Raw genomic sequence first — 15834 nt, 5'->3', positions numbered from 1 at the left:
GCAAAAGGTTTTCTTCTATAAGCTCATTTATCAAGCAATAAAAGTTGTTTTATGTTTTATTAGCTCTTTAGAAGAGTGGGGTATCTTTTTTCATCTATTGTATACCTTAAGGATGGACCAACTGCTTTCACTGGAACCAAAGATGCCTTAATTGGATACCGTTACTTCAATAAATAAATAAATAAACGTCTGTGACACTTCTTTTTTTTTATTTATTTATTTTTTTGTCCGGGGAAAAAGGGTCGGTTCTGCGCGGCCGGCGGTTCCCCGACGTCCACGGATGGGGGGTGAGTTGGTGTGGCAGTCATGGCTGGGGGAGATAAAAGCGTATCGGTCTCTGGAGGCATCAGATAAAAGAGCAGAGCATCAACTGCTGACATGCTATCAGAGCACATTCAGGACAAGCCTTAATAGTAGAAGGTACATCATAATAACGGATTTTCCACACGCTTCTGTCCATATAGTTCAATTATTAATTACCCGGTCTGTAAAAGTTATGTGGATATGAGACCATTTCACCGCGGCTTTTAGATAGATAGATAGATAGATAGATAGATAGATAGATAGATAGATAGATAGATAGATAGATAGATAGATAGATAGATAGATAGATAGATAGATAGATAGATAGATAGATAGATAGATAGATAGATATGAAGTGAAAACTTGATTGGTGGAGTCACGTCTCTACATGAAACCTGTGGAAACGCCAGTCACGACCATCACTCTGCATCCTGTCCTCACAGCAGATTTCCGTGAACTAATCCCCGCTAGTCAGGTTGACAAAAGACAAACAGCAACACTGGCTGAAACGCAAACAAATACTATCAACAATTAAGAAAATAAATAAGTAAATCTCCTGTTAATGTTTTTGAGTGTTGGAATTATTTTGTCGACATCTCTATTTTTTGCTTACTTTATTCCAACTTTAAATCCGCAATATTGCCAACGTTTTGTGAACAGATGGTTTCGTGAAGCAAAAGTGCACAATTAACAAGTATGACACTGAAGCATAATGTTTGGCAAAATAAAATATTTTATTTTACAATCAAAAAAGAGAACGAAAGAAAGCACAGTTCATGGAGTAAAAGCAACAATTGGGATAAAGTGCTCCACACAGGGGCTGTCATGTGCTTAATAAAAGGTAAAACAATTTATTTAGTTTTAGCTTTTTACAGCTTTTAGTTTTGTCTTTTTGCTGATCAGTATTGAACAGTGCCAGAAATTGTCCCACAATATGAAAAAAATATGAAAAAAATGACAGAAATCTGTCAGACTCTGTTAAATGTGACCAAACTAAGCAACATATACAAAGAAAAATGGATTTGATTCCCATTTTCTATCATCAAACTGGCTCTTTTTTAAATATGAGTTATGAACTTATATATTTTTTTTTCTGTTTCGTCCTGTTTCAACCCCAAACTCAAATGTACTTTACTGGGATTTGGTGGAAGGAAAATGGTGCATGGTTTTAAATATTTTTCCTAAAACCGCCATAAAATTCAAAAGCGTGATGTGCGTTTATTTAAACAAACTTAAACAAGCTCAAATGCATCCCACTATACTGTCAGCCTATTGTATGAAAATGACGAATGTATGGCACAACTGCAAATTACAGTAAGGGCAAGGACTTTCAGTTTAAACAATGGTGAGGAGAGCATTAAAGAGAGGGGCAGCCAGGAAGGCCAGGCTGAATTGCTTAGAAGATGGATAGAGGGCAGTCTGAAAGGAAAAGCTGAAGAAGGTTGCAAAAGACTTGCTTTGGAGATTCACATTGCAGCGGGACCATGACCCAAAGCATTACGGCCTGATATAAATTCCACATATAAAAAAAGTTTGGATAAAAGCATTAAAAGCAATAAATATTTAAAAATGGCCCTGTAATGTTCAGGGCTAAATTAAACTGTGGCAAGAATTGCAAAAAAATTACGCAAATATAAGCTCTTCGTCCAAGCTTGTGTTAATTTTCAAAAATCAACGTGGGATTCAAACTATGGACCTAAAGAAAACTGAAAACAATTGCACACTACGCTTTTAAGATGTTTTGTGATAAAAAGAAAGATCAAAATCATCCATTATTTTCCTTCCCGTTTCTGCTGCTTTTCTATCACATGTAATCCCAATACGTTACACTATGGTTTCTGGTTGTGATGTTCTTTCATTCAATGGCTGTAAAAACAGTTGAACGAGAATGTGTCTGTTTGTTAAATTAAGATCACTGAACTTCAATTCACTTGGATTTTATGATGTCGAGTCTTTACACGTTTTCTCTGGAGGGATCGTTGCTGCAAAGTTAATGACTCCATGCATTCATCTCAATACTTTTCCGAAAAATGGAAAAGTATCGTCCAGCAGGCGTTATACAATCCATTTGACTGCATTGTATTGTCAATAGGATCAAACTGGAATGTATACAATTACATTTAAATCTGCCCATGTTATCGAATTGATTTCATCACACATTACTCTAAATAACGTGAAGTACTTTTCTTGTTAAGTATCTTGATACGATATTTAGTGTAAATCGGTGCTAAAATAATAATTTTAAAAAAATAAATAGAACTGAATTTATTTATCTAGATTCAGTCAACAAAAGGTGTTGGGTGTAAGAGCCTACCTATAACAATACACAGTAATATCCACATTTTTAAGTTCTCTATGCAGCTGGATTTGTTTGCTCTGAAAGAACTTAGCTCTATGTTGTGCTATTCATCTAGAATGACATCAAAATGCATTGTGTCGCGTGTACATTGTGCTCCAGTCAGTTCGCAGTGCACGGTTAGTGGGCTGGCTGTGCGTCCAGCGGGAACGGGCTGTGTGCCATGTCTATCCTGCGCCGTTCAGCGTTGATTGCGTCGAGCGGGCAAGATCCGGAGGGTGGCGGTGCTTTCCCGAGTCATGAGGCGTGTCACCTGGTCCAAACTGAGTCCTGCCACCGCCTCCCCGTTAACCTGTAGGATTTCATCACCAACGCCCAGCAGGCCCTCCACCACGCCATCGCCGACCTTCTCGACGTATACACCTGTAGGTGACAGTCAGCGAACAACAAGAGTTTTGATTAATACCATTTTTCTTGTTTTTTCTCTCCCATGTTGAGCTGCTCGGATGATTTTTGTGGAGGTGGTCCACCAGCTAGTGTAACTGCCTTTTAAGTATAGCATCAGCTTTTGTAGAGGTTTGTGAATTGGCCATTTATGTGACTCAAGGTTGTCAAAACTCTTAAATGCGGGAGAGTGGACGTCGAGGACCATGGTTAGGGGGACTAACGCTGTAAACTGAGGCACTCAATTGACCATGATGCTTTAAAGTAAATGTCAAAGTAAAGAAATGTTACCTGTATCTGGTCGACCTTTTCCTCTTGAAATAACAAAACCAAAGGGGCCACTTGGGGGTTTGATGAGCTCCAACAAGATAGTCCCATCAGGGAAAGCCTGTGTGACCCGGCCCATTGGGTGAGCCATTCTGGCGACAACTACATCTTCATCACTCAGGCCCCTGTGAATCTCAATCTGGGGGCTTTCAGGGCTGAAGAAAAACAGATTAAATTCATTAATGTGTTGTAAAAATTATTTATATTATTCACTATTTCTTTTACTTTTTTTTTTTGCTTTCTCTCTCTCTCTCTCTCTCTCTCTCTCTCTCTCTCTCTCTCTCTCTCTCTTTTTTTTTCGTACCTGGGTGCCAAGCCATATGGTATTTGGACTTCTCCCAGTATTGTTGAGCGTTCTGTTCTTCTCTCTAAACTCTGAACAGAGGAGGCTTTACGTAGCTGAGCCAGTGGGAGCACCTAGTGGCGAACAAGTGGAATTGTAACAAGTATTGCATTTATAGCACAGTGGCAAAATTCAGAGCTGTTTTCAGAGGAGTAGTGCCTTTATGACAAATGTAAAAACATTACACATATCCCAGAAGTTACTGCAACTGATAAGAGTTTGAGCTTGCTGAAACTCTTATCAGTTATACACTCAGGTTATACACTCAGTCATAACCTGAGTGTATCAGGTTACTCAGGTTATGACTGATGCAAGGAGTTAACCTTGCGCTTCCAATGTCGGACAACAAGTTTGCAACAGATAATCTCAAGAGAGGTCTGGCAGAAATAAGTGACAAATGGAGATGAATAAAATCTTGCATAAAATAAAGTTTGTTTTTCTCTCTCACTGTGTGCAGGGTCTGCAGTGAGGGGGTCCTCTGTATTCGAATGGTCGGCTGCGGTCTCCGTGTGGGGCTCGGTGAGGCTGAGCTTGCCCGCTGGACGGTGGGGAGACTGAGATGTTCCATGCTGCTGGAGCGACCCCCCTTCACCAGTCTGCCAACACTATTCAGCCCAATGGAGGAAAAGAAACGACGCAGGAAAAGTTTTGGCCTCCCATCAAATTTTCTGTAAGAGAAAGAAATGGTTGTTTTTTTGTAGTTTTTTTTTACTAACATGCAAAAATTCACCAAGTTATTTTCAGGTTCTAAATATGTGCAAGTTTCAGATCTTTCTAATTTTGGAACTATCCTAATGTAGATCTGCTCCAGAAGTTCAGAAGTTCCTTCACCTTTATCATGCTGTCTCTGCACTGAGGTAAATGCATTTAAAGGAAAGAACATATATATGTATGCTGAAGTAAACTACAGCCAAAAAAAAACAAAAAAAAAACTTTGTATTCTCAAAGACCCCACATTGTGCATGATGCATAATGTTGGGGAACAAATATACTCCAATATTTTGTTCAGAAAACTGAAAAAAAAAGAAAAAGAAAATAGTGACCTGCAGTGCAGCTGGCTTTATAGAAGGTTGATTTCATCCAATATTCTAGTGAAAATAATAATAAAATAAACTCGCTGGGATCATTTTGTCACATTTTAAAGTTCAATGAACACAGCATAAATACATGAACTGTGCAAAGAAGATCTGTCTTTACCCCACAACTTAGATGAGAGGTTATCGTTAGGCTTGCATGGTCTATTGCACGGTATTGGTAGAAATCAATGATCAGATGAAGGCCTGGCATTGGTAGAAAAAAATGACTGGCGTTATGGATGGTTATATTTGCACCTGCATGTCATTGGAGCCATCTGCTTTGTGAATTCAGTGCAGAAATACAGTAAGTACAACATGCAAGAGAATTGCAAATTATGGAGGAGACTGCGTTATGAATCACCCCCTTAATTTTGTGCTTCACTTTCCAAATCCAAAAGCATAATTACTTTCTCCCTCCAATAGAGGGCAGAATTGTCAAAGTATTCACACAACCTTTCGAGCTGCAGTATCAAGTGTGCAGTTTTTCAGAGTTCTAGTTTTAATCTTTCTTCTGGAACAGCTCCACGCAGAGTTGTTGCTGTGACAGTTTCGGTGTGGGAGGAGATTGGCGTGTAAGATTATGAAGCGCAAACCTTGAGCCGTCAGAGCCTTCTTCCCACAAAGCCTCGGCTTTTAGATGCTCAGCTCTCAGCAGCTCGGCTCTGAGATCCTCAGCCCGAGACATACCCATGCCTCGCAGAGCTCGAAAGTCCGAACCAGGACCTGTCTCTCCACTTACGCCTGCTTAGTCATGACAGTAATGGTTACACTGATCAGAATATCCATATGAATTTGCAGACAAAGCAAAAACAAGAACTGCTCTATCTAATCGTCAATAAATATCAAACGTAATTTGTATAACGTTTGAAAATATTAATTAAAACAGAGTTGAATTTTAATTCTAGGTCTCTCATGGAGTAATACAGTATATAGTACATTTACAAGAGGATAGGAGGATTAACCAATTTTATCTTCTTACGCAAGAGTTGATTTACTGCTCGAAATTAGCAACAGAAACTACAGGTTTTGATGTCTGTACAGCGGTTAGCTTGTCTTCACTTACCTACTCCATCTGACGTGCCATCCCAGATTTCAGCCGACGGCAGATCCGTGGGGATTCTGGCTGGGGAGTATCTAAGAGTGGAGGGCCTAATGCAGGGTACTGGGCTACTTGCTGCTGGTGACCCTTGGTTTGTAGACACGGGAGATTCCCTTCTTGCTTCAGGGGAATCCGGGCATTGGGAACCACTTTCTCCTCCCTGAATAGGGGACACCTGGAACTGAACCGTGGACTGACCTGCGGATGAGCGATTTCTCGAGCTTGACTTCAGGGCTGACTTTATGGGCAGCGATGGCGCGGATGCTTCTCTAAGTCCACCGGATGCCTCCAGTAAATGTGGTTCTAAGGCAACGGGGCTCCCGGGAGCAAACGAAACAGCTCTGCTCAAATTGACCCTGTTCCGTGGATTGGAGTTTCGTCTCTGAGCCCAAGATGGGCCGTATGGACCGTGACCTGACTCCAAACGATTTTCCCCCTTCCTGCTCCGTCTTCGGAGTTTCCCAAAGCCAGAAGATTTCCACCCAGTGCTGCTTTCCTTATTTTCTCCCAACACATAAGCTCCGGCGAACGTGACGGTAAGAGGAGCCTTAGGGCGGGTGCTCGCGTCTGGTTTGTTTGATGGCGCCAACGCAGGAGTCGATTTTCCACGCGGGTCCTCTGAGGAAGCTGTCTGGTGTGGCTCGCCGTTCTGAAGTTCAGAGGGTGAGGAGACCGGCTGAGGTTCCCTGACTACGGAGCCACACGCTTCACATTTCTTCACCAGCACTATGATCTCTTTGATAACAGTTGTTTCATCATTTGTCACAAGATCTTCTTGCTTCTGTGAAGGTGGCAAAGAGATACTCCTGTGGCCTCTGCTCTTCTCTGAGCCGCTGCTGCTGGAGTCTGTGTTAATTTCCTTCGCCCTGGACTTGGGCATTCCAGGTCTGCCACGCTGTCTCACTCTGTCCAGATAGCGGGACTCGGCTTCTTTCTCGGATTCATCTTCAAAGCGCACACGTGTGGGGGAACAGCCATACCGTCTCGGTCGATCTGCTTGTTTCACCGGAGAAGAGTCCCTTTGTGTGGGAACCAGAAGAGGACCAGATGAGGCTTGGGATGGAGGATCTTCTTTAGTTTGAACTGTTTTCTGCGCTGTTGTGTGATTGGGAGGTTCAACTTGCTGATTTTTCCTGTATAAAACAGAAACTGTGCAATTATCAATGACATTTAAAGCATTGTTGTGTAAATGTGTGCAACAATTTTTCTACTTTCAGATAAATGAAAGTAGAAACTGTTAACAGGAACAATGTGACTCAAAAAACATTTTTCAGTGTCAAACAGCAGAAGACTACCTCACAGTTGTTTGTGAAAGGGAAACAAAAGAAAAGATGGGTTTCACACCATTTTCAAACCTGGAAAGTGAGGCAGGCATTTGTTACCAATAACTTGTAGAACTGTCTTTTAGTGCAATTACGCTAATATGACTTGAGCCAAATAATTGTATCATTGTGCCAGGTCATGAATTTGAGTTTCTGCTCAAGTCTTTGGACTTTTGTTGCCTCTAGCAGATTTTCTTCTTTCAAAATTAACCCGTGTTTATCTCTATTTGCCTTGCATTGACTTTGCCCAAGTTCTGTATTCCTTTTGATCTCCACAGCATGATGCTGCCACCTTTTCAGATTTTTTTAATTTGTAAAACATTCATGAATTAATTTTCTCCTTCCTACAAAAAGTTAGTAAAAGTATATCACATAAAATCTCATTAAATTACCCGATGGCTGGTTTGAAACATCACAATGTTTGAAAACCACTGGGTTGCATGAATACATTTAAGCTTGGATGTCTGATTTTAAACCAAAGTTCAGAGGTGTAAACTCAATTCTTTTACAAAAAAAAGTTTCTAAAAGTCATTGCAGTTGAACTTTGTGTCATTATGTACACCAACAATGGGTGGTTTAAATGCATTAAAGTCCCAAATAAATTTGACATTTATACCACTTATGAGACAATGTGAACCAATATTGTCTAGTATTAAGCCAAATAAAAAAAAATCTAAAGTAACAATACAGAGGAAATTATTTCAAGTTCTCAGCATTAGATCGAACACAGGCCCATTGCCAATTCATCAAAAACATCCAATCTTAGATTACATAATGACTGCGTAAAAGTAGTGCTCTGCCTCAGTTACTGCTGCCTGCTGTAATCATGTTCATGAATGAAAGGCATATTGCAAACACTCATAATCCCACATTAACTAAATGCTTCTCGCTTACAACAAAGTATTTCAGGAATAACCGAAGCGCCGCGATGCTCGCCGTGTTACGTAAACAAAATAAGAGCAAATATTTTCACAGAGTTGTCCGTTTGAGCCTTGTAATTACAAAGGGCAGTCAGGTTTCAGAGCTTTCTCTTATGTAACTCGCTAAACCAGGCAAAGAGCAGTCTGATGGACAACAAAGAGACATGTGTAAGTGAAAGCAAAGAGGGGAAAACAACACAATAAACTAATGACTTACACCGCGGATCTTTGATCAGACTGAGAGCGTCTGGGGCGGTCATCTTTGAGGAGGTTGGAGCGAGCCTTGAGCCTGGCTCGCTCCAACAGACGCTTGGCTTGCTCGTGCCTCGGGCTTAAAGGTAGCTCATCGCTTATTACAAGAAGTGACCTGGTGATCGAAATAAAAACGGAGGTTAGTACCAAAACACATCGTGGGATTAAAACAGCAAGGGGAATGATGGATTTAAGAGTTATTAGACTGAAATAGATCTGCACTTATTTGAGTACCGCTAATACCTGAGGTAGTGTTGAAATGCGCATAGCTCGGCCTGTGTCGATGCATTTCAGCATCATACTTTTCAACGATTAAGTTAACATTGAGTGAATCGGGCGGAATCTTCCTAAGCTGCCTTATGCAATGTAAGATGAAAAAGACTGGGGCGTGTCCCCGATGGTAAGCAGCAAAGGGAAACGTCATCCATCCATCTATCCTCACACCCAGCAGCTAAGCTAAGCTGCTCTGCATTGTGCTTCATCGTCTGTACTTCTTTATCCCCTGGCCCAGTGATAAAGATAGCATGATACATCAGCCACGTGGATTATCATTAGAATGGACAGAGTGTGATTCATTCTCTCCTGAGTGCCAAGATGAGAGCTCAGTGTGTTTTAGTAGATTAGAGTTTGTCACCTTGTTTCATCCAATCAATTACAACCTTCAGGAAATTAGCAGCCTATTCTAACAGATCCCTGATTGGTAAAGGTTATGAGAATATAGTCAAATATTTTATTTATTGTCGGGATTCCATCCCTAAAGTGTAACTCATTCACTGTAGTCATTCACTATGAGTTTCACTGTCATCTCAACTTCTCAATGTGCTTGTATGTAGCACCCTCCAAACAGACCTGCTTCTTTAGCGATTACTATTTGTGGTTGTCTCTCCTTGTTAAAGGTCCCTTGCTTTGGCCATCCAGATTTTCTACAAGACTGACTTTATAAGTAGATATTGAGATATTAAGGGTTGTATTTCACCACATGCAATAAATGTCAAACAAAAAAGGTCATCGCTTACCTCAAATACGGTTCAAGCTCCTGAGCGAGAAGTGTGGTGTCTGTGCTCTCCAGAACATCATGGTCCCCTGATACTGGCATAAATAAGGAGAAAAACAAACAAACAAACAAATAAACAAGTCAGAGGAGACGTGGAACATGAAGTAAGCTGTAACTCAAATGTACCATTTTGAAAAATCAATTTTTATAACTTGGCTTTCTAAAACTAGAACAGCTTGTTTTTGAAATTCTTTGTTCTGGAAACATGTTAAAGCACAGGGTACTTAATTAAGGTTCACTTCTCATGTAGATCATACTTGGGGCCAAACACAGCGACCAAGAAAGCAGTCCGTTCTTGTTGAAACCTAATAGGGGCATTTCTGCTTTGAATAAATATATTTTTTGTTTATTTATTATGTTTTTTTTATATACTGGATACAATTAAATTGAGTTAACATCAGCTAAACAGAAATCCTGTACTATTTTGCCACTGGAGAAAATGAGAGTATTTTCATGAATATGTTTTTCATCGCCTATCAGCAGATGTACACTTTTATATATAAACATCATGGGATAATACATAATCTCTCATCCTCAAGCATACAAAGACATCCAGCCTCGCTCAAACTGAGATACCGACACAGGGACACTTCCCCCACTGCGCTGGCTGCTAATAATAGCAACAGCCTCATGCACATCTGCACATCTGACATCTGTTCAGAGCTGGGGACCAGCCAGGTTACAAACCACATTTTAACATAACATCCTAAGCAGACATGCAACTGCTCATGAATGGCACTTTGAATGACTGTAGCAGCTGGATGGTAAACAAAGTGGACTTACCCACATAGTCTGTAAGATTTTTTATTTTTTTTTAGATTTTATGATGCAAAAACAAAATCATGTCAACACATAAATTGTTCCCATAGATAGAATGCAGTAAGTATAAGTATAATAAGTATGAGCATGCCAATAAATATACTTAGTGGCGTCCTTGGTAAAAAAAAAAAAAAAGTATAAAAGCTTCACAATAAAATTCCGCTTTGTGCTGGAGCAGTATGATCAAAAATTGGAGAAAATGTACTTTTAATTGGATTTCACGTGTTCATTGGGTGGAAAGATGTCTTTTTTTTTTTTTTGTGTGTGTGTTTTTTTTAATGGCCTGTACTTGGATTGTACTTTCTCTAGTTCAGAAAAATAGAAAGGGCTTTACACTACATTCAGTCATTCACAATATTGAGCCTGCCATAGTCCAGCACCAGCACCAGGCAAAATGGGTGAAACCCTTCTCCCAAAAAATGACAAAACGGGGCTGATAACTCACCGGTTGCATCACAGATTCTCTATCATGCTTAAAACTAAGTGTGAGAAGTTTCCAAATTAAGCTTTAATTTTACAAACCAGCCAATGATGTTTGTTGTTCAAAAAAACCTACCTCTTAGTCTCATAATATTCAGTTTTACATAAAGTTCCAGTAGTGTTTACATTTGTGAAGGTAGGACATATGAGGCTTTTTTCAGGCATGCCTCATAAATAATTATTTAGCTCCATTGGTTCCTTTTGCCAAGCCCATGATCCTACTCTTTGTACCACTATTCTTAACTTTTAGAGAAGTGCTACTTGTGCATAGTAGCGAGATGAAATGGTGTTCTCATCTAGCCATATTTGTCACAGTTAGAGTTGTTTTAAGCTTTTTAAATTATAGATGTGACTGTATAAGTTGTGTAACTCTTGCTGCCGCTTGCCCAGGACTCCCTTGAAAAATAAGTTTGAAATCTCAATGGGACTTTCTTGGTTAAATAAAGGTCAAAATAAAATGTTTAGGAAAGTTGTCTTTTTTTCTTGTAGGCAATTTAAAAAACTTTTGAAAATCAAATCTCTTTCAACTTCCTTGCATGGCATATTCTCTTGCTATTTCCTATTTTGAAGAGCAGCTGAAAGAAGTGGGCCTCTGTGTTATGTCATATTCATTCCCAAGGGAAACAGGAAATTCTGAATTAGAAAGTCTGCATAAACTTTTATCAAATTTAAATACCTAAAGCATAAATAATAATAATAAAAAAGATTCTTAAGTTACTTTTATTTATAAGAATTGTTGGAGTTTTAATAGACAGACTCTCTTAGGGATAATTTATGTGACGCAATCTACTTTTTAAAAAAAAACTATCAACAAAGAAAGTTAAAGAAGGGAAGTGCATCTAGGTACCATCATATATTTTTATAGACTGAATTATTGATCACACATTTCTCCATCCTTCCTTACATAAAACCCCTTCCCGTTAAGTCGCTTACCTTTATAATCTACTCTGTATGTTATGTCCCCATAGTAGTCGATGCTTTCTCCTCCGCGGCGATCACGCGCCTCTCTGCAATTTTGCTGTCTTTCCCTCAGCTTCGCGTAGGCCCTCTCCTTCACCCTGAGCTTCAGATCGGCACGCAGCACTCCATTTTGAGAAGACGTGCTTTCCCAGCTGTCAGAACTGCACAGCCCTTTGGCTGAATCCGCCACATCTGCCTTGCTTTGTTCACATCTGTCCAGATAAAATTCCACGCTATCTGAATGTTTGAACACCGACGCCGCTTCGGCGTCCTCAGCCACACTCTGTGCCTCATTCCTGCCGACTGCTTCAGAAGGTTTGGACTTGCACTGAGGTTCCGCTTCCACTGCCTCCATCTGGGTGTAGTCCTTCAAGGGTAATGTCGGGGTTATGTCGTGAGGGCCAACCCCATTGAGAAGCAATGTTTCTGGCCTTGCTACTCTCCAGAAGCCCTTTGGAGGTGCCCAGTGTCTCGCTGAAGAAGAGGATGAGGTGGAAGCAGACGTAGTAGAAGTGGAAGAGGAGACGGCAGGCAGAGGAGGAGAAGGCGACGGGTCATCCTTGCTGCTACTTGAGTTATCTGAGAGAAGACTTTCCAGACTGGTGCCCTCCTCGAGCCCACAAGAGCTGACCTGGCCCTCATTTTGTTCTGACTTCTTCTCGTCGCTATCCTCTGTCTCCTGCTCCGTTTGTAGGTCCACAGGAGGACTGTGAATCTCCAGTCGAACCTGAACCTCTACCTCCTCATCCTCATCGCTGCTGCTCAAGTCCTTTGCAGCACCTGATCGCCAGGAGGTTGACGGCACAAACAACTGGCCTTTGGCTCTCTGCCTCTGCCTCAGGAGCACTTCAGATGAATTTTGCCCAGGCGAGCCACTCGTGCGCATCTCGCCTGCGTCCAACTTCTCTCTGTCCTTCTCCCGCTCCCTGCCTCTTGTTCTTCTCTGAGTCAACGACTTCACTTTGGTCTGTAGTGCATGCGAGGCTGAACTCTGGTGAGGAGGCAGCGAGGTCTTTAAAGAAGATGCTCCGAAAACAGGCTCTGGTACAGGGCCAGTGATGAGTCCCCAGTTGATGGGAAGGCCAGTCGGTACAGGGCAAGTGGACTTAGAAAGAACATTACCTGCAGATCTCTCCTCATCCATTGGTCGGGCGATACGAATAAGGGGTTATGCTCTGAAATATTCTGACGGAAAAAAAATAAAAATAAAGCAGAGAATTAGAAACTGTTACTCACAAGAATGATTGAGACATTTCCGTTATATTCATCGCTGGTTGCTCTTTCTCTCCTGGGAGGAGATCTTTATTGTGGATTCAGTCACGTTGCATTATCCAGTGATTACTTTGCAGGGCACAGGATAATCCTTTAGAATGAGAATAAGCAACTGCTGTCTGCTACTGAGACCTTACAATCCTAAGCAGTATAAGATGTTTTCTTTTCTTTTGTTGAATACGGGGGTGTTAAACACCAAATACGTTCTCTGTTTGTGCCATTCATTCAAAACAAAAAAAAAAGAAAAAGGAAAGAGTCAAAAAAAGAAAAAAATGTATCCTTTAGTTAAGTATTTTAGAACCATGACTTATTGTTGCGTCTTTTATTGCTAAATATTATCAGTAAAATAGGCCCTTCATAACTAAAACAGGATGTAAAGCATTAAGAAAAATGAAAAGTGTACCTGGATAAATATGTAAAAGTGATTTTTTTCAGTCCACTCATCTAAAATCACACTGAAGTTGAGAAAAATTCTTGCGCAATATCAAAAATTAAAGTGCATCTTAAAAACGTGCGCCAAAACAATCTGGAGGGAATTTCAGCGCGCCTCCTCATTCTTAGGCTTTAACAAGAGTAAGAAAATAAAGCCATAAGTAACAGCAATATATCCCCAGCAGATCAAGATGGAAAAAGAAGGAAAAAAAAATACAGAAAGAGAGAAAATGGAAAAGGACTAAGCACTAAGAAATAAGATTCCTCAGTGCATTCTGGATCCTAGGTTGTGTTGCACTTACTGTCTGCAGCTCCCGATCCGAGCGGTGGCAGGCGAACCAGCGGTGCCTCTATCATGCTCGGTCCGCTAATCCCTTCAGAAAATCAGTGGGATTAACAAAAATGGAATTCAAAAATGCTCGCTTTAATTTCGTCCTTGCCCCGCAAACCCTCTGCCGAGTGACGATCTCTGTTGCGTAAGCGCGGTGCACATTGTGTTATTCCCACGATGCAATAATGCCCCCAATGAAAAGGAGGGGGAAAAGTAAAAGAAAAAAAAAATCCTTATACTGCCAGCTTCCCGATTCCAGATTGAATCTGCGACTGAGACAGAATGCAAGTCACATTTTATTTTGTGTAAACAAGTGTCAGCTGATTCTTACTGGATATTATATACAGCTGATCCATCCCTCCGTCTAATTTTATCCCGTCCGCTCTGCCTGGGGAGTATGTCAACCTGAATCATGCTGGACAATACAACAATAGATCTGAGCTCAAATGTGGAAAACAACAACAACAAAAAAACTATAAGGAACAATTTATGGCTGTCTGTGCATTTGTGATAATCTTGTAAAGCCTTTGTTCTATGTGATTTTCTTTTCTATTGTTAGTTTTTGTATTTGTTCATTTCATAATTTCCTATTTGTTGTATCATTATGAATATTAATCTATTATTCTCTTCCAAAAAACATTTTTTGTGCTGCAGAAAACAGAGTTAAACGGATTTTCACACCCAACTTCAACATTTTCTTGTGAAATTGAGCTATTTGGAGTTTCAGGCAGGGGCGCATCCAGAATGTTTTGGACAAGGCTGACCAGAAGGGGGCACTGATCGTCCTGGGCTGTCACATTAAAATCAAAGGTACATGAATAGTGTGTGGAGTTTTATTATGCAGTCAGCACATATGAAGGCGTTCAAACATTGCGCAACAAGGCTCTACAATATTATAATACTCAAACTTGTCTCCTTTATTCTTTGCATTAAAATCATATTAAAATCAAGAAAGATATTCTGCATGTAAGGCTGTATGACCGAGGAAAAACTTTGTCTTTGTCTCCATCTCACTCAACCCCTTCTGCCATGTCGTTCCTCTGCATATACGTCTTTACTAAATCTATAAACCTGGGTTCTTCCTCCATTCTTCCTCACTTGCAGTTCTGAATGCAACGCTCTTTGTTTGATATGCTCACTATCCCTCCACTGCACGTGTCTAAGCCATCTCCCCGCCTCTCCAACTTGGTCTCCAAATCTTTCAACTTAAGCTGTCCCTCTGATGTGCTTATGTCTAGTCCTGTCTATTTTGGATCACTCCTAATAAAAAATTTAACATCCCTGGCTTCAGTCACTTCCTACGCTGTATGTTTTTGTTTGTGCTATCTCCTTCAAATTATACATCATGGCACGTCTCACTGCGATCTTGTCAATCAAACCTTTAACTCTTGCAGCTATCCTTCTGTCACAAATCATTCCTGGCACCTGTGTATATCCACTCCTCCCTACCTTGTACGATCTTCTTCACCCATGGCCGTTGCTTTGAATAGTTGCTCATGGCAACTTCAACTCATCCATTTTTTATCGAAGTTCTCTTGGCGCTTCACTGTTCTTCACGTGTCTCTTTCTTGCTCATCCACATGCATTCTGTCTTGCATCTACTCACTTTAATTCCTCCTCTCTCCAGAGTATACATCCACCTCTTCTGACTCTCTTCCACCTGTTCCCGACTCTAACTACAGATGACAGTGTACTCTGAAAACATCAAACTCCATGGGGCCTCCTGCCTGACCCCATCTGTCAACATGTCCATCACCAATGCAAAAGGTTCCAGAGAGGATCCCTGATGTGATCCCGTCTCTTTATTGAGCCCATCTGTAACGTTGCCTCACTCCTCAACACTTTCTTGCCTTCAGAAGTCGCATAACTTTTAAGTGAGGTCTGTAGGAAACACATGAAGACCTCAGTGGTTTGTTTGTGAACAGTGAACAAAGAAGACTGCGGTCAACAGCAAACACAGGTCAGATATAAAGCTGTAAACAAGTTGAAAGCCTTGAAGAGGTCATGCAATCTCACACTGTTTAATGCATCATCGGAAAATGGAAAGAGTGTGGAATAACTGCCAACCACCAAGAAATGGTTGTCTATTTAAAGGATTGCATCA

At 40.7% G+C, this 15834-nt stretch overlaps 1 protein-coding gene across 3 annotated transcripts; it reads right to left on the bottom strand.

The window, feature by feature from the left end:
- Nucleotides 1-1018: 1018 nt before the first annotated feature.
- Nucleotides 1019-15623, bottom strand: si:ch211-13f8.1 (uncharacterized). 3 transcript variants are annotated; one of them, XM_008433815.3, is made up of 10 exons: nucleotides 13702-15623; nucleotides 11669-12880; nucleotides 9399-9471; nucleotides 8348-8497; nucleotides 5853-7021; nucleotides 5383-5533; nucleotides 4162-4381; nucleotides 3675-3787; nucleotides 3335-3525; nucleotides 1019-3022 (listed from the first exon to the last, which is right to left on the bottom strand). In XM_008433815.3, exons 2-10 carry the CDS (start codon nucleotides 12837-12839, stop codon nucleotides 2841-2843), a joined length of 3420 nt encoding a protein of 1139 aa, XP_008432037.2. In that variant the 5' UTR covers nucleotides 12840-12880; nucleotides 13702-15623; the 3' UTR covers nucleotides 1019-2840. The 3 variants fall into 3 exon arrangements, with proteins under 3 accessions (XP_008432037.2, XP_008432039.2, XP_008432038.2); XM_008433817.3 differs by having other exon boundaries at nucleotides 5383-5530; nucleotides 13702-15622; XM_008433816.3 differs by lacking the exon at nucleotides 13702-15623 and adding an exon at nucleotides 13371-13693.
- Nucleotides 15624-15834: the final 211 nt, after the last annotated feature.

Source organism: Poecilia reticulata, chromosome 17 (assembly GCF_904066995.2).
Source record: "Poecilia reticulata chromosome 17, P_reticulata-male-v2, whole genome shotgun sequence".
Lineage (NCBI taxonomy): Eukaryota > Metazoa > Chordata > Actinopteri > Cyprinodontiformes > Poeciliidae > Poecilia > Poecilia reticulata.
The sequence above is the reverse complement of the archived record's forward strand: the minus strand, read 5'-3'. Positions and strand labels throughout refer to the sequence as shown.